The 20,000-nt window shown below is 47.9% G+C and overlaps 1 protein-coding gene across 1 annotated transcript in view; it reads right to left on the bottom strand.

Moving 5' to 3' along the window:
• dnah5l (dynein, axonemal, heavy chain 5 like) overlaps nucleotides 1–20,000 on the bottom strand; it is a 59,770-nt gene that overhangs the window by 16,531 nt on the left and 23,239 nt on the right. Inside the window, exons 29-74 of the mRNA XM_061094246.1 lie at nucleotides 19,345–19,441; nucleotides 19,089–19,169; nucleotides 18,561–18,815; nucleotides 18,201–18,350; nucleotides 17,902–18,020; nucleotides 17,560–17,696; nucleotides 16,906–17,068; nucleotides 16,669–16,780; nucleotides 16,464–16,592; nucleotides 15,817–16,016; nucleotides 13,928–14,081; nucleotides 13,730–13,840; nucleotides 12,422–12,577; nucleotides 12,071–12,199; nucleotides 11,767–11,982; nucleotides 11,367–11,513; nucleotides 11,117–11,289; nucleotides 10,909–10,979; nucleotides 10,705–10,812; nucleotides 10,388–10,575; nucleotides 9,641–9,835; nucleotides 9,381–9,515; nucleotides 9,010–9,067; nucleotides 8,783–8,914; nucleotides 8,177–8,394; nucleotides 7,893–8,027; nucleotides 7,584–7,760; nucleotides 7,152–7,241; nucleotides 6,899–7,033; nucleotides 6,530–6,631; nucleotides 6,260–6,427; nucleotides 5,751–5,957; nucleotides 5,433–5,525; nucleotides 4,450–4,686; nucleotides 4,224–4,289; nucleotides 3,448–3,588; nucleotides 3,146–3,277; nucleotides 2,877–2,987; nucleotides 2,553–2,707; nucleotides 1,877–1,998; nucleotides 1,564–1,793; nucleotides 1,246–1,404; nucleotides 1,017–1,173; nucleotides 641–786; nucleotides 128–262; nucleotides 1–38 (exon numbers count right to left, since the gene is read on the bottom strand). The exon at nucleotides 1–38 is cut by the window's left edge and continues 64 nt beyond it. Coding sequence (XP_060950229.1) covers nucleotides 1–38; nucleotides 128–262; nucleotides 641–786; nucleotides 1,017–1,173; nucleotides 1,246–1,404; nucleotides 1,564–1,793; nucleotides 1,877–1,998; nucleotides 2,553–2,707; nucleotides 2,877–2,987; nucleotides 3,146–3,277; nucleotides 3,448–3,588; nucleotides 4,224–4,289; nucleotides 4,450–4,686; nucleotides 5,433–5,525; nucleotides 5,751–5,957; nucleotides 6,260–6,427; nucleotides 6,530–6,631; nucleotides 6,899–7,033; nucleotides 7,152–7,241; nucleotides 7,584–7,760; nucleotides 7,893–8,027; nucleotides 8,177–8,394; nucleotides 8,783–8,914; nucleotides 9,010–9,067; nucleotides 9,381–9,515; nucleotides 9,641–9,835; nucleotides 10,388–10,575; nucleotides 10,705–10,812; nucleotides 10,909–10,979; nucleotides 11,117–11,289; nucleotides 11,367–11,513; nucleotides 11,767–11,982; nucleotides 12,071–12,199; nucleotides 12,422–12,577; nucleotides 13,730–13,840; nucleotides 13,928–14,081; nucleotides 15,817–16,016; nucleotides 16,464–16,592; nucleotides 16,669–16,780; nucleotides 16,906–17,068; nucleotides 17,560–17,696; nucleotides 17,902–18,020; nucleotides 18,201–18,350; nucleotides 18,561–18,815; nucleotides 19,089–19,169; nucleotides 19,345–19,441 — 6,570 coding nt within the window. The remainder of the gene's footprint in view (nucleotides 39–127; nucleotides 263–640; nucleotides 787–1,016; nucleotides 1,174–1,245; nucleotides 1,405–1,563; nucleotides 1,794–1,876; nucleotides 1,999–2,552; nucleotides 2,708–2,876; nucleotides 2,988–3,145; nucleotides 3,278–3,447; nucleotides 3,589–4,223; nucleotides 4,290–4,449; nucleotides 4,687–5,432; nucleotides 5,526–5,750; nucleotides 5,958–6,259; nucleotides 6,428–6,529; nucleotides 6,632–6,898; nucleotides 7,034–7,151; nucleotides 7,242–7,583; nucleotides 7,761–7,892; nucleotides 8,028–8,176; nucleotides 8,395–8,782; nucleotides 8,915–9,009; nucleotides 9,068–9,380; nucleotides 9,516–9,640; nucleotides 9,836–10,387; nucleotides 10,576–10,704; nucleotides 10,813–10,908; nucleotides 10,980–11,116; nucleotides 11,290–11,366; nucleotides 11,514–11,766; nucleotides 11,983–12,070; nucleotides 12,200–12,421; nucleotides 12,578–13,729; nucleotides 13,841–13,927; nucleotides 14,082–15,816; nucleotides 16,017–16,463; nucleotides 16,593–16,668; nucleotides 16,781–16,905; nucleotides 17,069–17,559; nucleotides 17,697–17,901; nucleotides 18,021–18,200; nucleotides 18,351–18,560; nucleotides 18,816–19,088; nucleotides 19,170–19,344; nucleotides 19,442–20,000) is intronic.

The following is a 20,000-nucleotide window of genomic DNA, read 5'->3' as shown; positions in this document are numbered from 1 at the left end:
AGCTTCCTCACCGTGGCGATGTCCGAGGGCTTGATGGTCTGCAGAGAGGGAGGAGGAACATCAGTGTGTACTCTGAGTGTGTGTGTCTGTGTGTGTGTGTGTGTGTGTGTGTGTGTGTGTGTGCGACCTGCAGTGCAGCCTCAGCAGCCTCCAGCGCTGGTTTGGCAGCCTCCAGTTTGAACAGAGCTGCTGTTTTATCGACTTCGATCTCGTTGACGATGAGCTGAGCTTTGTCCTTCACCTTCTGCACCTGCTGCTTCACCTGCTCACAAACACCTGGGTACTGCTGTGCTGTCGGTGGCCACCAGGGGGCAGGACCCGACACGCACACATGTTTCTACCTCTATCTTAGTGAAGACACTCATTCACATAATACATTCCCTAGCCCCTGACCCAGACCTCATCAGAGTCAAATATCTGCGATGTTTGTCTACGTCATGACGTCTATATTAACGTTGTCTACTCAGACGTGGGATCATTGTCAGAGGAGGAAGAGGAACGTGACCTTTGACTCCTCCCTCCTCGTCTGTCTGCCCTGTGATTGGATAAAACCTTCACTCTCTCCGAGGTCACATGACTCTGCCGTCGGCTCCGATCAGCAGAGATGGAAACGTGAAAATAACAAAGTGGTGTCTCTGACCTTCTCCGCAGCCTGAGCTTTGGCAGTGACCTCCAGCAGGACCTCCTCCGCCCTCCGGGAGGCGACGGCGAGCTCCTGCTCCTTCAGCACCAGCTGCTTGGAGAGTTGAGACACCGACTGCTCCGCCTCCATCAGTTTACACAGACCTGCGACACGCGGGAACAACATCGAGGATTCATCAGCATCCATCGCTTTGAAGTTTCCATCATCACTGAATCTGACGATCATTTCTTTATTAATCTATCGTTATTAGATCTATAATCAATGAACGGATTAGATTACGCCTCCCGCTGCAGCTCGACTCTTCTTGTAAACAACACGTCACCATGGCAGCACACGCTTACACACGTTAAGCCCCTCCCCCCCGTGGTCGTACCTGTCTTCATGCGCTCGGCCAGCGTGCCCACGTGAGCGATCTTCTCGGCGTAGATGACCTTGTAGCTGTCGATGAAGGACAAGTAGGATTTCGGCGTCACAAACGTTTGACGCCGGAAGCGTTCAAAGTACTCGCCACATTTCTCCGCCACCAGGTCCTGCAGGGAGAGCAGCGTGTGATTGGTTTGCTCGAACTCGCCGGTGACACACAGCTGGACTGACGGCGTTACCTGGAAGGTTCCCATGGTTACCACCACGCTTTGCTTTACGTCCTCTGAGCAGCGGAGGTCCTGGTACTGAGACAGGAAGTGATGCGACACCGCGGCCAGGGCGTCCCGAGGCCAGCGCTGGAACCAGTCCACCGTGCAGCCGGATATCAGCCCCGGGAACTGTGGAGGTCAAAGGTCGCTGATGTCATCCCTGATCTCATCAAATACCACCGTGGTTTTTAATATATTTTATTCGCGACTGCCTCCTGACCTCCTGTGATGTCATCACACGTCACCTGACCCGTCGCTCCAGAGGAACCAGTGAAGTCTGAAACTCACCTTCAGAGCTCGAGTTCGGAACTTCTCCCCGACCGGCGAGAAGCAGAGCACCACGTGGAGGTGGCTCCGCACGCGGGACAGGAAGAAGTCGTAGAGGTTCTCCGAGGTCGGAGGTCGGCGGGGGTGCTCTCGCTTCATGACAGGGATCAGATCCTGGGTGATGTCATCCAGCTCGTCGCGAGCAAACAGGTTGGACACTTCGCCGCTGGCCAGCACGTTGTTCATGTATTCTGGAGCAGAGAGAAAAAATGAACACGTTCATGTTCCCCAGAGGACGAACCCTGGTGATTCTCTGATGATCTACAGTCGCTACCGAGGAACGCTTCGTCTTTGATGTCGTTGTCGGTGAAGAGGAACGTGACTCCGCCCCCTTGCTGACCGGCGATACGATACAGAGCCTTCAGATCCTCCAGCAGGTTACTGCTGTTGTACGACCTGCAGGACACACACAGACACACACACACACACACACACAGACACACACACACAGACACACACACACACAGACACACACACAGACACACACAGACACACACACACACACACACACACACACACACAAACACACACACACACACACACACACACACACACACACACACACACACACACACACACACACACACACACACACACACACAGACACACACACACACACACACAGACACACACACACACAGACACACAGACACACACACACACACACACACACACAGACACACACACACACAGACACACACACACACACACACACACACACACACACACACACACACACACACACACACACACACACACACACACACACACACACAGACACACACACACACACACACAGACACACACACACACAGACACACAGACACACACACACACACACACACACACACACACACACACAGACACACACAGTTGTAAACCTCCTCCATGTGAGCAGATGGGACATAGACCAAACCAAACAACCAAAGTGTCAAATCCATGCGTGACACCTGGTCATGGTGATCTGGAAGGTTTGGTATCCTGCGATGAACGAAGCCAGTCTGGTGAGGCTCTGCTTCCCCGACCCCCCCACCCCGACCAGCAGGGCGTTCCCCTGCGGCGTGCGCAGGATCCGTGAGATCCGCATCAGGTGTGTCATGGCGTCCTGCGGGATCAGGTTCAACACAGAGAGGCGTTACCCCAGAAAACCAAAGAGACAACAGACAGATTCACTTCTAACTTTACAAATTGAGTTTTACGATAAGTTTTAAATATCAACTGTGAATCCAACGTGCCCCCTGCTGGTGGCCATCGGTCTGACAGGAACCAGTCACCTTGAAGAAGACCAGGTCCATGGCTCCGCCTCTTGCCGCCTCGTTGTACTGCTCCTGGAAACCCGCCAGGCGCTGGGCCAGGACGTCCAGGGACGGGACCGGCTCGTACACCTGTCGGTCAGGAGCACAGGCTTTCCATTGGCTCTGACTTGTGGTCATTTTGAGGAATTCAGAATAATTTACAAATAATTGATGAAACATATTGAAAATGAAAATAATCATTAAACATGAGACTTGATTAAATGTGACGTGTCCTTTTGGGTTTGAACCTTCGGCGCCTCCAGCTCGCCGTCCTCAGGTTCGTCCCCCATCGCCTCGGGCGCTTCACGCAGGAAGTCCACGAAGCAGCTGTGCCACTGGGGGTGCTCCGTCACAGATCTCCCATGATCCTCCTCTGTGATCTGGGCAACACAAACAGGAAGTGGAGACTCATAGCTTCATCGCTTCATCGCTTCATTTGTTTTCATCAGATTTTTAACTGAGGACGTGTGACCTGATTTTAGTTGTTTTATTATTATTATTATTATTATTACACAGACACACACACACACACACAGACACACACACACACCTTCTCCATGATGCAGCTGAAGGTTTGTTGGTCGCTGCTGTCGATGAAGCGGTCGGCGATGACTCTGAAACATTCATGATGGAAGAGAGCGGCGAGGAGGGCGGAGCTCTGACACACGTCTGACCTCACAGTCAGGATCCCCTGATACACAACACAACACAACCATCAACACCACACAAACACACAACACAACCATCGACACCACACAAACACACAACACAACCATCGACACCACACAAACACACAACACAACCATCGACACCACACAAACACACAACACAACCATCGACACCACACAAACACACAACACAACCATCAACACCACACAAACACACAACACAACCATCGACACCACACAAACACACAACACAACCATCGACACCACACAAACACACAACACACCCATCAACACCACACAAACACACAACACAACCATCGACACCACACAAACACACAAAAACATACCACACAAATGTAACCCAACACACACACACACAACACAACAATAATCACAATCCAAATAAACATTTCCTTTAATTAATATGATTCCCTGTTATTATACATTTAAAACTTTATAAACAGGTTCACAGGAAGTTCTACAGATATATCAAAATAAAAGCCCTCCTTGTTGTAGTATGGTAATATGTAAACATTGCTGAGCTTGACATTAAACATTAAATATTGAACATTGAACATTGAACATTTAACATGGTACAGTCACTTCTTTGTTCTTGTTTCCTTCAGGATTGAATCTGTAAACAGGAAGTGCTTCCTACCTGCCAGATTCTGCTCAGGTCCCTCAGGTTGAAAATATAATGAAACTTAGCAGGAGACGGTAACATCTGTTCAAGAAAAGCACTGCTGTTAGATTTGATATCTTAATACATAATATCATTTTATAAAAGCTAGTAGATATAGTTTTATGACTAGTATAGTTTAATGACTAGTATAGTTTTATGACTGGTATATATTAACTAACGAGAAGTTTGATAGACTATTGACCTTGGCCTTGACGGCCTGCCACACGCGCCTGGTGGTGGGAACCAGGGCGGCGGCGAGGGCGCAGACGTCGGGGGGGAAGCCTCTCTCCGGGCAGAAGTATCCCTGAGCCACGGTGCCGAAGATCAGATCGATGGAGGAGTTGGAGGGCAGCGTGCAGTTGAAGATGGAGAACTGCCTCTTCAGGCGCTGAGGGATGTCGTTCCGACCGCCGCCCGGGAGGATCATGGCCGCCAGCAGCTGTGAGAGGTGGTTTCAAACATGAGTCAGCACAGTGAGTCAGCACAGTGAGTCAGCACAGTGAGTCAGCACAGTGAGTCAGCACAGTGAGTCAGCACAGTGAGTCAGCACAGTGAGTCAGCACAGTGAGTCAGCACAATGAGTCAGCACAGTGAGTCAGCACAGTGAGTCAGCACAGTGAGTCAGCACAGTGAGTCAGCACATTAGACAGGACATTAGACAGGAAGTCGATATATGACAGACACACGTCTTAAAAGTTCATTCCTTCACTCAACTGAAGCTGGAAACACTGAAGCTGAACAGGAAATGAGCCAAACAGGAAATGAGCCGGACAGGAAATGACCCTGACAGGAAATGAGCCAAATAGGAAATGAGCCAAACAGGAAATGAGCCAAACAGGAAATGAGCCGGACAGGAAATGAGCCAAACAGGAAATGAGCCAAACAGGAAATGAGCCAAACAGGAAATGAGCCAAACAGGAAATGAGCCAAACAGGAAATGAGCCAAACAGGAAATGAGCCAGACAGGAAATGAGCCGGACAGGAAATGACCCTGACAGGAAATGAGCCAAACAGGAAATGAGCCGGACAGGAAATGAGCCAAACAGGAAATGAGCCGGACAGGAAATGAGCCAAACAGGAAATGATTCACACTAGTGATGTGATGCTTTGATTAATGATTCCAAAGATCAGTTTTTGGTGAGAAACAGGAAACAGTACGGCAGCCATGAAGCCCGGGGGCGTCACCTGAACATCGACCACGGTGATGAACTCTCCGGGACGATCCAAGCTGTAGAACCCTCCCTGTTCCATCAGCTGACGCACGATCTCATTGGTTATCTGAGGGAGGCGGGGCAGAGAGGGGTCAGTCAGCCATTGGTTAGCAGGAAGTGTCATTCAAACAAGACGAAGAGAGAAACCACAAACTGGTCATGTGGACAAATGTATTGATAATTATATTTAAAATGTTTAACTATTAATTTCCTAATACAAATATTTGCTCGTATGATTGGTAAACTGTAAAAGAAAAATTGACATTGACCAATCCGAGAGCTCGAGGCTGACCTGGTCTCCCCACTCGTTGATGACGGGCATGTTGATGTCATCGATGAAGACGGTCATCCTGCGCCCGGCCGGCGGCCCGTAGGTGGCGCCCATCCTCTTATCGATGTAGCTCTCGATGGTTCTCTGGAACATTCCGGGCAGCGTGGCAGACGAGAAGTTCAGCGTCTTACTGAGGTGGAGCTCCGGGTCCAGCTTACCAGTGTAGCCCTGCAGGGGGAGCCAGAGGGAAACACGTCATGAAGCTGTAGCGTTAGCGAGCTGAGCGTTAGCGAGCTAGCTGCAAACACCGCTGCTGGAAGCTGCAGTTCCTCTAACGGCCACTGGGGCTGGCCTCTGTCCACAGGTTCTGTTTGGACCCAGTTCTTTGGTTAATCAGATTTATGTGTTTTCCTCAACTGACAGTTTGTCTTCGTTTGTTAACACTGAAGTGTAATTACATTTATTAATTGTGTAACTACATGAAGCTGTTGATGAGTCCCTCTCTGTCAGCTGGTAGCGTTACTTCTCACTTTGATCATGACGCTCTTGGCGGTTCCCTGCTCTCCGATCAGCAGCACAGCTTTCCTCTGCTTCATGATGGTCTGCGTCAGGAAGTCCGTCCTCACGTTGTCCACGTTTGGAACCAGGATGGACGAGTAGTCTGGGACCTGGTCTTTGGGGTAGACGTACTCTGGGACCTGGATCATGGAAGAGAAGGTCAATGAGTCGGCTTTGACTCTGAGAGATGAAGGTTGACGTGGTGGAGTCAACGCAGCGATGGCGGCCTGGTGGTCACACACCTTGTTGGACCAGTGCTCCCACTGCCCCCCCTCGTTGACGGTGAACTCGAAGATGGTCTGGTCGTCCTGCGTGTGCGGCAGGTCCAGAGACGAGCCGTGGGCCTTCAAACACAAACCAGGCTACACTTAATCCCTGAGTCCACGTTGGTCCAGAGCACCTCCAGAGACACAGATCCTTCAGGGTCTTTGCTCTCAGAATGAAACATGTTTCATTACATGAGAGCCTGACCAGCACTGCAGCTAAAAGTAAAGTTTGTCCTGAGGGTGGCGCTAGAGGAACACTTAGAAACCTCCAGGGTTTATCCTCTGTGGAACATGAATATAGGTTTTAAGGACGTCTGAACAAAGAGAATGAGAGAATTCAGAAACCTTAAGAAAGGCCTCCATCTTGGCTCTGTCGTCCAGCTCCAGCAGGGCGCCGAGCGACCACATGACCACGAAGACAAACAGGCGACCAACGTCCACGTGGCCGCCGGGCTTCTCCTCCGTGGCCGGGAGCAGACCCTGGAGACACCAAGAGAGAGAGAGGTGAAACCTGGAGAGAACCTCTGTGAGATGAGCGTGAACCTGGAGCTGCTCACAGGGACACGTGAAGGAGGAAGCCTGTGATTGGCTGTCGTACCTGCAGCAGGTCCACAGTCTGTCGGATGTACATACACTCCAGCACCTGCATCTTAGGAGACACAGCAGTGAAGACAAAGTCCACTACGTCCTGTAGGTGGAGCAGACACCAGAAGGATTATTATGGATACGATTCGATGATTCATTAATATGTTGAACTAGTTTCCATCTGCATCAGTTAAAGATATAAATGTTCATGTGGTGTTTGATTTCTCTCTCTTGTTTCTCTGTGTTTGGTCTCCACCTCCTCAGGAAACCTCTCACTGAGTCGGTTTGCTGCTCAGTATCATAACTAACAGTCTCTATAACTTGTAGAAAACAATAAGAAAAGTAAAACTGTGAAACTCTGGCTGATTATTGAACAGATGTTTATCCTCGGCTGCCTGAAGGAAACCCTGGTCCCTGAACTTCCTGTCCGGGCTCGTCTCTGCACCTGGTAGCAGGAGTCGAAGCAGAGTCTCAGGGCGTCGGCCTGCGGCGCCGGGAGCGTCTGAAGCCACGCCTCCAGGATGGCGCTCCAGCCGAGCACCGACGAGCTCATGAACACCATCCCGTTCCTGGACACCGTGGCCGGGGACGCGTTGTCGATGTTGTGCGGCTCAAAGACGATCTGGAGACAGACACAGAGGACGTGTCTTCACCGCTCAACTTCTACACGTTACAGTGCACTTCACCACAGTTCGGTTATTCAGTGCATTCTGATTGGCTGATGGGAAAAGGCTGACACATGACTGAAGGTCACCTTGCAGCAGGGCGCCATGGCGATTCTGTCTCCGTTCGCCAGCGTCAGAGTTTTGTTGTCGTCCAGGACTGAGTTCAGATTCTCGATCCAGATCGCATCAACCGGACCGTCCAGCACAATCCAGATATATTCACCCTGACACACACACACACACACACACACACACACACACACACACACACACACACACACACACACACACACACACACACACACACACAGTTAAATGTGTCATATAAACATGTTATTAATGACGTGACTATACATTGATGGAGGAGCTGAACCTTCTTGGCCTTGAGCGTCTTCCTCCACAGCGTGGAGAAGATGCCGTCGGTCCAGTCGTTGGTGGTCACGTCCAGCGTCCCGAACATCTGCGCGGCCGTGATGGCTTTGGGGTTCATCCTCATCTCCCGGTGGGGGGAGCCACATTCCGACATGGCCTTCATCAGCGTGTGGATGCAGGTGGTCTTCCCGGCGCCGCTGGGACCCAACGTCATCATACCTGCAGGAGAACACGCAGCTGAACTCAGGACCTTCATGATGCTGCTCAACCAGAACTGACTCCAGAACTTTGTATGAGAATAAAACAACGATAAACTACGATTTCAACAGTAGAAGAAGAATATGATGATTCTCCACCATGAGGCTCCAAAACAAGACCTTGATATTGGAACACACACGTATTAAAATGTCTTAATATGATAAATCTTAATTATATATAAGTGGTGAAATGTAAAAGTCCACTTCCAGATTTTCATTTAAACCCAGACGCTGTCATCTAGTGGTGAAACATAAGTACTACAGGTAATCTCAGCTGAGCTCAGCAGAGCTGGATGTTTCAAACCTGACGTCAGCAACAGTTTAATAAAGTTCTGTCTGAGGACCGGTACCGTGTCGGACCCTCTGCGTCTCGTAGAGCTGAACCAGTTTGAGGATCCAGGGGGGGTGCGGGATCAGGCCGGCCCTCTGAGCCTGACTGAAGATGGACGCCTCCAGGTCTGGATACCCGGCCTTATCCAGAACTACGGGAGGGAAGGAGAGGAGGAGGATGAAATCATGTTTGTCTCCTCATCTCTGATCCTAGAGACACGAGTGAGTCTGTGGTTTAGAGACGAACCGATGCCGGGAAACAGATCGTTGATCAGACTCATGAACAAAGGTTCGTCCTCGTCCACCTGCACAGAAACAATCACCTCATCAAATCACCACAGAACAGAGCAGCATTTCAAACACTGTGAATACTTAATCAATCGGCTCAATAGTGTTTACTCATGAATGTAATTTAGAGGAACTGAACAGGATCACATTTAATCAAATTCTAAGCTCGCACATATGATATTAACTTTTATTTTGAAATCATCCTTAAAAAGGGATTTTATCCAACGAGCGCCTGCTGCTTTTAAAATCTAGCAGAGAATGAAGTAGATGTTAAATAAATATTTGTCAGAGCTGGTTCCTGTGGTTTGAGGTGGTTCTGATCCCACACACCAGTTTGGAGAGGTTCATGTCTCTCAGGACCCTCATCACCACCGTCTTCTCTGGCTCCGACGGGTTGGACCTCTTCACGGCGCCCAGCGTCCTCAAAACGGACAAAATGTTCCTCAGACCAAAATCATAATGGACCTGGTGTCAAGACGAAACAAATATCATGAGGTCAGGTGCATAAACAATATGATTATATGAATATGATTGATCTGATTGATCTGTATCTAAAACATCAGTGAAGTGACAGAGTGAGTTCTGAAGACCTGTTTGGAGAGCTGCTCCTCGCACAGCTTGTAGAGGGTGTAGAACTTCCTGCTGAGAACCTGGTTGTCACGGAAACCTGCACTGGCCAGTTTGACCCTCATGATGATGGCTCGGTCCGGGACCATCATGGCTACTGTGCGGAACTGGATCTTCAGGTTCTCGGGCAGCTCCTGGCGGCCGGCGTATCCAGGGTTCTGGAGGAGCAGGTGCAGAATCAGTATTCATAACGGACTGGTTCTGAGACACATAGAACTCTGGGATTGGTTCGCTGGTTGTTCTGTTCAGGTTCTGAAGGAATTAAAAGCTGGAACTCTGGCTGTGAGATGGTTCTGGTTCTGAGGTGATTCAGTCCTGGGACTAACTCAGAGGTCCTGTCCTTGGGGGGACGCAGACTACAAACTGTGGAGATTATAGACATTCGTTTTCAGAGGATTCCATATTTGCGTCTCTCGCCCTTGTGGCTGCATCGCTTGTTTCTTTTAGCCGCTGCACTTTTCCTCTTTAGCGAGCTCATTAGCTTTATCACCGGCACGCAATGAATCCTGGGAAATCTTCGCCCACACATTGGATTCATGTCTCGGCCTAAAGAAACGGGAAGTTCGGATAAACCCTTGGAAGCATGTGACCCTGAAGAGTCACAGCTTGTGACATCACTCGGTTTGGATCTAAGGTTTCTGATCATTTATCTCTCAGGTTTCACTCAGCAGGAAACTTGTAAGTCTTCCTGCAGGTGGGATCTTGGTTACCATGGTGATGAAGATGCCAAACTCAGGGTCCATGTCGACCACGTCTCCGTCTGTGAAGACAAACTGCTTCTTCTTGTTCTTCTTGCCCTGCAGGACCACGTAGATCTGCTGGGCGGCGACTGACAGGACCGGCAGCTCGATGCGGTTGAACTCGTCGAAGCAGCCCCAGGCTCCGGACTGAGCCAGACCTGCAGAGACACACACCAACCAGCAGGTGGCACTTTACACAACCGGACATATAGTTGAGTTCTGAACCAATGGTTTGGAACGTAGATCGACCAGTGGATCACAAGCTTTGTCTTTCAGCTCCATCAGACCTTTATAAATCCGTCCCAGTCCTCTGTAGTCCATCTGGTCCGAACAGTTGAAGACCACCACGTATTTACCCAGACAGCGACCCATGTCCTTCGTGGTCTCTGTCTTACCTGTCAACACACAGACACACACAGACACACACAAACACACACACTTGATTAGAGCAACACACGCAGAGTGAGAGTTTCCCCTGGAGACGATGTTACCTGTTCCTGCCGGACCGGCCGGAGCTCCGCCCATACTCATCCCCAGCGCCTGCGACAGCGTGATGTAACACCTGGACACACGAGAGGTCACAGAGGTCACGGGTTCATTCAGTTTTAATCATCTGTCAGTGGGTTGGTTTGTAACAGAGTGATAATTAAGATGGTTTATGACCCACACTAGAGCCAGCCACCAGGGGGCGATGTGTACCTGTCGGTCAGCGGCGTGATGACCAGGCGGTCTGTGCAGCCCAGGTACTCGTTGCAGTAGCTGAACTCCACGTCAGTGATCTGAATGACGCATCTGTCCGTCTCCTCCAGGAAGTAAAACCTCGACTGCTTCTGCCACTCGAAGTCCGACGGCGAGCGGACGTTCAGGCGCACCTGGTGGAGACAAGGTTACAAAGTGACATCACCACTCGGATTAGTGACGTCATGTCTCCGTCCCTGCGGCCGCTCACCAGCTCGTCGAAGATGTCCCTCTGGTGGACGTGGATGGTAATGAGCGTCTCATACTGCGTCCTCTCGTTTCTGCTCAGCTCCTTGGTGGTCATGTCGATCAGCTCGTTGAGGAGCTCCATGAACTTCTGATTGGTCGTCTGCATGATCTGCCAGAAGATCAGACGGTAGTTTGTAGAATGTCGTTTATCTTTGTTATCTACTCACATGTTTATCTACGTGTCCACTTTAAAACCAACGAAATCGAATCAGTTCATCTTTGACTTTAACTCAAGTTTTCTACCAAATTTGAACAAAGTCCCTTCAGGCGTTCTCATGATATCGAGTTCTCAAGGTCACGTGACAACATGCTGCCTCCGACCACTGGGTGGCGCTGCCGATGACACATAAACATCAAAGCACCTTCTTGTCCGACTTGCTGAGGACGAGTGCTTCTTCTGCGTCTCGGGTCCAGATCATCTGGATCCCCAGGAGGCCGACCTGAGCCGGGAACGCTGCCTGGAAGTCCAGCAGCTTCAGGCCCGGCTCCGTGGTCGCTGCGTAGGCCTGACGGATGATGGCGTGGAGCGTGTGTCGGACGCCGGCGAGCAGCTGCACTAGCCACACCTCCACGTTACCCTGGAAGGTTTAATCCTCAGCAGTCACAGAAAAGATCCAGACAGATTGATGCAGATTGAGGAGGAGAAACTGTTGAGATGAAACGAACCTGAGCCAGGACGGGATGACTCAGCTCCACCGTCTCTCCTTCCTGAGACTGGAAGCTGAGCATCTGGTCGTAGAGCTTCTCACTGAACACCACTCGGCTCACGTTGTCAAACAGACTCAGGAGATGAGCCTGAGGACCAAGAGGATTCAGATTTATCAACTGTTTTATCAAGATCGTAAGAAAGAAAAGAAAGAAAAGAAAGAAAAGAAAGAAAAGACGAAAGGTGCTGAGAGGTGGAGCAGGGAAAAGTTTTAGAAATCAAATCTTCAACCAGTGTTTGTTCGACACGTGTCACTGCAGGTGCACATGAGGAGCTCAGTGTGTGTTCAGTGTGTGTTCAGTGTGTGTCACCTGGATGGTGTGTGAGTCCGACGCCTGGCCCAGGATCTCCAGCAGGGCGGGGTCGGACACGAAGAAGAAGCGAGGGAACACCAGGCGTTTCTTCTCCAGGTAACCGGACAGAGACTTCTGACACAACTCCAGCTGCTCCAGCAGGTGAGGCAGCAGCTGCAGAGACAAGAGGCCGTGAGTGTGGAGGGCGTGGTTGTGTTGCTCAGAGGCACGTGGTCATGGTTGTGTTGCTCAGAGGCACCTGGTCGTGGTTGTGTTGCTCATGGGAACGTGGTCATGGTTGTGTTGCTCAGAGGCACCTGGTCGTGGTTGTGTTGCTCATGGGAACGTGGTCGTGGTTGTGTTGCTCAGAGGCACGTGGTCATGGTTGTGTTGCTCATGGGAACGTGTGTTAAGGCCAATTTATGCTTGTGCGTATTTTTTAAAACGGATAGATAAGACCGCCCTCTCCGTCTTCAGTCGGAGAGCCCACGGACAGCCCTTGGCTGTGATTGGTCCGCGAACAACATCATTTCCCCACGACGTATTTTCCGGACCTCAAACTTCCTGTTTCCTTCCCTGTGTCACAAAAACTCAAACACAACTATGATTCTACGATTATTGATGTGTGTGTTAAGCCAGCGGAGTTGTCCGGCTGACGGTGGCTCGTTAGAGCACTGAGGGCATGTGTGCACGGTCACAGACGGTTATAACGAGCTTTCAAAACGGTGCTAGCAGGCTAGGCTAGCGGGCTAGGCTAGCCACCATGCTAACTGCGGTGGTAACAGTGCAAGAACCCGCCGTCACGACTTTAATTCCACTTCTATCATGACACTGTTTCTATAATACCGTCAGGTTAGAAGCAAACACTGGATAGTAGTTAGTGTCGGGAGTCCCTGCTGACTGTGTGTGGAAGCTGGGGGGGGAGCTAGCTCCGGTTAGCTTCTAGCTACATGTAGCCTCAAGCAGATTCAAGCTGTGGAATCAGCAACACAGTTCGGAAACAAGACCGGGGAACCGCTGCGCTAAGAAACGATTACATCAGCATCTTGACCCGCTGGGTGTCACTTTATTTAGTTCTGTTAGTTGCCATGGTTCAGTGTGTGGGAGGAGCTAACATGTCAACAGAGACACGTGGACTTCTTCTTCCCAGATGGGGTAGGCTTCTCTGAGCTCGTCTTCCGTTGCGCCACCTATGGGTTTGGCGGTGAATTTTTTTCGACGTACAGTGGTCGTAGAGGTACAAATCAAAAAGACTCTTTGCCCCCCCAGGAGCCCTCTCCGAGAAACGGACACGTAGAAGTATATAAGAGCCTTTAGGGTTAGCACCTGGCTGAGCGTCTCGTCTCCCACGCAGCACTGCACGGCGTTGGGAAGCTCGTGCGCTCGCTGCATGATCCTCACCCAGGACTTGTCGATGTTCAGGAAACGTTTCGCCTCCTGAGGAACAAACAACGAGCATCAAGCCGCAGGTTGGCATGGCAACAACGAGGCATGGTGATGATGGTCACTGGTGTTTGATTGGACCTGAGGCAGCTGCTTGGCGATGTCTCCGCCCACGAACACGGCCTCCAGGTAGATCCACAGGTTCTGAACCGACAACCACTTCTCGATGATCTCGGACGTGTTGGAAAGTTTCTGGATCCAGAGCTGGATGTTCGGCTTGAAGGGAGCGTTGTACCTGCAGGGCGCCGTGCTATTAATAACACTATTCATACAGTCATTCAGTCATTCATACAGTCATTCACTCATTCATTCACTCATTAATTCATTCAGTCGTTCATTCATTCATTCATACATTCATTCATACATTTATTTATTTATTTATTAATTCTTTCATTCATTCACTCATTCTTTATTTATTTATTTATTAATTATTTCATTCATTCATTCATTCATTCATTCATTCATTTATTCATTCATTCATTCTTTCATTCATTCATTCTTTCTTTCATTTATTCAATCATTCTTTCATTTATTAATTAATTTATTTATTTATTTATTTATTTATTTATTTATTTATTTATTTATTTATTTATTCATTCATTCATTCATTCATTCATTCATTCTTTCTTTCTTTCTTTTATTTATTCAATCATTCTTTCATTTATTCATTTATTCCTTTATTTATTTATTTATTTATTCATTCATTCATTCATTCATTCCTTCATTCATTCATTCATTCTTTCTTTCATTTATTCATTCATTCATTGTATCATTCTTTCAATTATTTATTTATTTATTTATTTATTTATTCATTCATTCATTCTTTCTTTCATTTATTCATTCATTCATTCATTTATTCATTCATTCTTTCATTTATTTATTCATTCATTCATTCATTCATTCTTTCATTCATTCATTCATTCATTTATTTATTCATTCATTCATTCATTCATTCATTCATACATTTATGCATTCATTCTTTCATTTATTCATTCATTCATTCATTCATTCATTCATTCATTCATTCTTTCATTCATTTATTTATTCATTCATTCATTCATTCATTCATTCATTCATTCATTCTTTCATTTATTCATTCATTCATTCATTCATTCATTCTTTCTTTCATTCATTCATTCATTCATTCATTCATTTATTTATTCATTCATTCATTCTTTCATTCATTTATTCATTCTTTTATTTATTCATTCTTTCATTCTTTCATTCTTTCATTCTTTCATTCTTTCATTCTTTCATTCTTTCATTCTTTCATTCTTTCATTCATTCTTTCATTTACTTATTTATTCATTCATTCATTCATTCATTCATTCATTCATTCATTCATTCATTCATTCATTCTTTCATTCATTCATTCATTAATTCATTCATTTATTCATTCTTTCATTTACTTAATTATTTATTCATTCATTCATTCTTTCATTCATTCATTCATTCATTCATTCATTCATTCATTCATTCATTCATTCATTCATTCATTTATTCATTCTTTCATTTACTTATTTATTTATTTATTTATTTATTCATTCATTCATTCATTCATTCATTCTTTCATTCATTCATTCATTCATTAATTCATTCATTTATTCATTCTTTCATTTACTTAATTATTTATTCATTCATTCATTCATTCATTCATTCATTCATTCATTCATTCATTCTTTCATTCATTCATTCATTTATTCATTCTTTCATTTACTTATTTATTTATTTATTTATTTATTTATTCATTCATTTATTCATTCATTCATTCATTCATTCATTCATTCATTCATTTATTTATTCATTCATTCATTCATTCATTCATTCTTTCTTTCTTTCATCCATCTCTCCACCCAGTCTTTTGATCTTCAGCTAATCTTACTTCTATCAATATTTCTTGACCCTTGACCTTTTATTCTCTCTCTCACATGTTGTGTGTTTCTCTCCATCTCCCCCCCCCACCCCCCCACCTGTTGCTCAGCAGTGACGTCAGCACCATCAGCCCGTCCTCCAGCAGGGAGACCTTCTCCACGGTGTCGGCTCCTCTCAGCAGCAGTTCTCCTCGGGTCCTGAAGGGGGCGAAGCTGAGGCTCTGGCTGCTCCACTCGGCCACGACGTCCTTCAGCTTGGCCTCGATGTCTCTCTCCTTCACGGCGCTGATGCAGACGTCCTGACCACAGGACAGAAGACACACAATACAGCCTCCAGCTTTTTGACAATTTCTGTCCTTTCATGTGTGGAGATTAATCTGGATTATCTGGATTTTTACTGAACGTTTGTCAGGATTATTTTAGACTTTTGAGTCCTGACTATGAATAACTGAGGTGTTTGAGAAGAGCTTTATTTTGTTCATCTCTCTCTTATAATCCAGGTCCCTTCAGGATTATTACAGCTCATTCTGTTCTGGGTCAGATTTTCATGTTGATTCTACATTGTTATTCCCAAACTCTGATTTCCATATCTTGGACATTTCAGGATTATTCTGAACCTTTCAGGAATATTAAAAACAATTTGAGAAAGTCCTGAAGAATTAACTTAACCATTAACAAGTTAAGAATTACAATCTTTCCAACAAAAGTCAGATTAAAATAAAATAATGTGAATAAATCATCCAAACCTCGATGTCCTCTTTGTGTTTGAGCAGCGGCGCCTCCATGATGCTCCTGAGAGAGAAGCTCTCTGACTCCACCTGCAGGCTGTGAGCCGTCAGCGCACTGAGACGAGTCCAGTGTCTGGGCAGCATCGCCTGCAGGACACACAGACACTGAGGGAATGTTCTCTAGGACCCAGGGGAGATCCGTGACTCCTCTGACGGCTCGTACCTTGTTGGCCATCATGCAGAGCAGAGGGCAGGACTCAGTGAAGTCATCGATGGTCTTCTTCAGATCTCTGAACGCCTGCCACTCCTTCAACGCCTTCGGAAGCTTCCTGATCCTGAAAACACCGAGAGACACGTGAAGAAATAGAAACTACAACAACTACAACTCTCTGTTTCTGCTGCATTCATCGACTTGTGTCCAGTTCTAAATGTTGTCCTATCACTGTCCTCGCTGCTCCACCTGTTCTGGAAGTCCTGCAGCTCCAGGTTCATCTTCTCGATGTCCAGGCCGGCCCACAGGAAGTCGTAGTACCCAGTGACGCTGTCGATCACCGAGTTATATAAACTGTAAAGTTTGGACAGAAGAGAGAGCTCCCTCTTGATCCTCTGCAGCTCTGGATACTCTGCAAGGAAGGAGGAGGGAGGTTAGGAAGCCAGGAGAGAAGGAGACAAGGAGAGAAGGAAGAGAGGAGCTAGGAGAGAAGGAGAGAAGGAAGAGAGGAGCCAGGAGAGAAGGAGAGAAGGAAGAGAGGAGCCAGGAGAGAAGGAGACAAGGAAGCAAGGAGCCAGGAGAGAAGGAGAGAAGGAAGAGAGGAGCTAGGAGAGAAGGAGAGAAGGAAGAGAGGAGCTAGGAGAGAAGGAGAGAAGGAAGAGAGGAGCTAGGAGAGAAGGAGAGAAGGAAGCAAGGAGCTAGGAGAGAAGGAGAGAAGGAAGCAAGGAGCCAGGAGAGAAGGAGAGAAGGAGAGAAGGAAGAGAGGAGCTAGGAGAGAAGGAGAGAAGGAAGAGAGGAGCTAGGAGAGAAGGAGAGAAGGAAGAGAGGAGCTAGGAGAGAAGGAGAGAAGGAAGCAAGGAGCTAGGAGAGAAGGAGAGAAGGAAGCAAGGAGGTGAGACGAACCTTTAACAGTCAAACCGAACAGCTCCTCTCCTCCTGAGCAGGTGATGAACTTCCTCCACAGCTGATCAAAGTCTGACTGGAAACTCTGCAGGCGCTCGCTGGCCTCACCTGGAGCCACGCCCTCCTCGCCAGGACCGCTGCACACACACACACACAGACAGACACACACACACACATACACACACACACACACACACAAACACAGGGTTGAGTGGTTGTGCACAGGTCCAACGTGTTATTGTGTGTGTGTGTGTGTGTGTGTGTGTGTGTGTGTGTGAGTCTATGTGTGTGTGTGTGTGTGTGTGTGTGTGTGTGAGAGTCTATGTGTGTGTGTGTGTGTACCTCTGGTTGTACTTGGTGCAGTAGTCGTGAACGTTGCTCTGGAAGCTCTGGACTGCAGACAGCAGGTCTGTCTTCATGCTCGGTTGGATCTTCACCAGAGTGTTCTGGTTCTGCACCACCTACAATCACACACACACACACACACACACACACACACACACACACACACACACACACACACACACATAGACTCACACACACACACACACACACACACACACACACACACACACACCTGGATGTTCGTACAAACTCTTGTGGATGTTATCCCTTCCCTGGACAGCGCCCCCCCCCCTCACCAGGGCGTTGAGGTTCTTCCAGGCGTACGTCAGGCCGTCCACGCGCTCGGCGTTCCCGTCACTAAACAGCAGCTCGTGTTTGTTGAGCAGAGCGAAGGATTCCTCCACCGGCCCGATGGTGGCGTCGATACGAACCTCCGCCTCCCGGACCTCAACACACACAGAGAGGGAGGAGTCAAACGTGTCTCACGGTCAAATCCAAGGTGAAATGAACGAGTGAATCAAAGAGTGAACACATGACGGAGGATTGAAGAAGGAGGAGCTGAGCAGGTCACATGGTGTCAGCTGATCTCCTCTCATCTTCTACCTTCAATGACAGAACTCCTCAGGTCATGTGACCCTTCATCTCTGTCAGCTGACCTCTCTGAGCGCCGACATGGCTCCTCGCACGTCCTCCAGGTCTGTGATTGGACGCTGCAGACTCTTCGTCATCCCGTCCACAAACGTGAAGATGGCGTCCATGTCTGCGGACGCCCGGCGGTTGAGCGCAGCACCGAAGGCTTGTTTCCACAGCCGACACTCCTGCGTCAGAGCTAGCTTCAGCTCGTCGGTGTCGAAGACGATGGAACCGATCGTACGAAACATCGGGAGCTCCGAGATCTGCACCTCCAGCTTCTGCAGCAATGCATCATGGGAGAACAGAGTCAGCTTTCTGTTTGACAGACTGACATGACGGCGCTCAAAAGTGAAATCAAATCATTTCTGGCGGCTGCTGCAGTTTAAGATCCTTCCTCCTCCATGTTAGCAGATGGGACATGGACCAAACTCAAATATCAAAGTAAATGTCGAATAAATGTTTAGTACGACTCCATGACCACTTAACATTAACATGAGTCAAAGTAGTGATGAAGAGGTGAAGTGATGAAGACGAAGAGGGGTTGGACTCACAGAGTAGAAGCTGATCTGAGAACTGAACTCTGTCAGCGACGGCTCCGACTTCAGGAAGATCTGCACCTGCTCCTCTGGCTCCTGAAGGCAGAGGAGAGATCTTTAAACATGGAGCAACAGAGCAGTGTGGGATGATGGGAGTTGTAGTCTTCATCAGGGACAGTGGGGGATGATGGGAGTTGTAGTCTTCATCAGGGACAGTGGGGGACGATGGGAAAGTGACAGACTGCAGCTTCCTGGACTCAGACTCACGGACCTGGTTCCACAGAGCGGAGAAGTGAGCGAGCTCGTCCAGCGTCTCAGCCGCCGGAGTCCGGAGAGAAGACACCTCGGAGCTGAGCTGCATCACCAACCTGCAGAACACACACAGACACACAACATCAGAGGGAAGCCAAATGCTCTCCATCGGCCCCTGGTGGAGGGCTGCAGTACAGGTCAAACACACCTCCTCCATGTTAGCAGATGGGACGTGGTTTCTGTCATCTCACAGAGGTTTTAGTTTCTAGTTTTGGTTCATAACGTTTATTTTTTTATTTTTTTATTTGACCTTTATTTAACCAGGAAAGTCCCATTGAGATTAAAAACCTCTTTTTGGAGGGAGTCCTGGCCAAAAGGCAGCAACAAATAACATATGTACACTCACAATATTACACTCACAACATATAAACAGAAATGAAAATGATAAAAAACAGTTACAAAAAATTAAAATTCATAAAAAACATCTGCAAGTAAAAGAAGTGGTCTGAAATGATCTCATCGTAGATTTAAAAGCGTTCAAAGAAATCATTTTGGTTAATTTAAAATCTTTTTGCAGCCAGTTCCATGTGGTGGGAGCAGAGTGGACGAATGCCCTTTTTCCTGATTCAGTGCGGGCCAGTGGAACTAACAAAAGCATCTGATTGTTTGAGCGCA

The sequence above is a fragment of the Limanda limanda genome, chromosome 20 (genome assembly GCF_963576545.1).
Source record: "Limanda limanda chromosome 20, fLimLim1.1, whole genome shotgun sequence".
NCBI classification, from domain to species: Eukaryota; Metazoa; Chordata; class Actinopteri; order Pleuronectiformes; family Pleuronectidae; genus Limanda; species Limanda limanda.
This window is presented reverse-complemented; position numbering and strand designations above follow the sequence as displayed.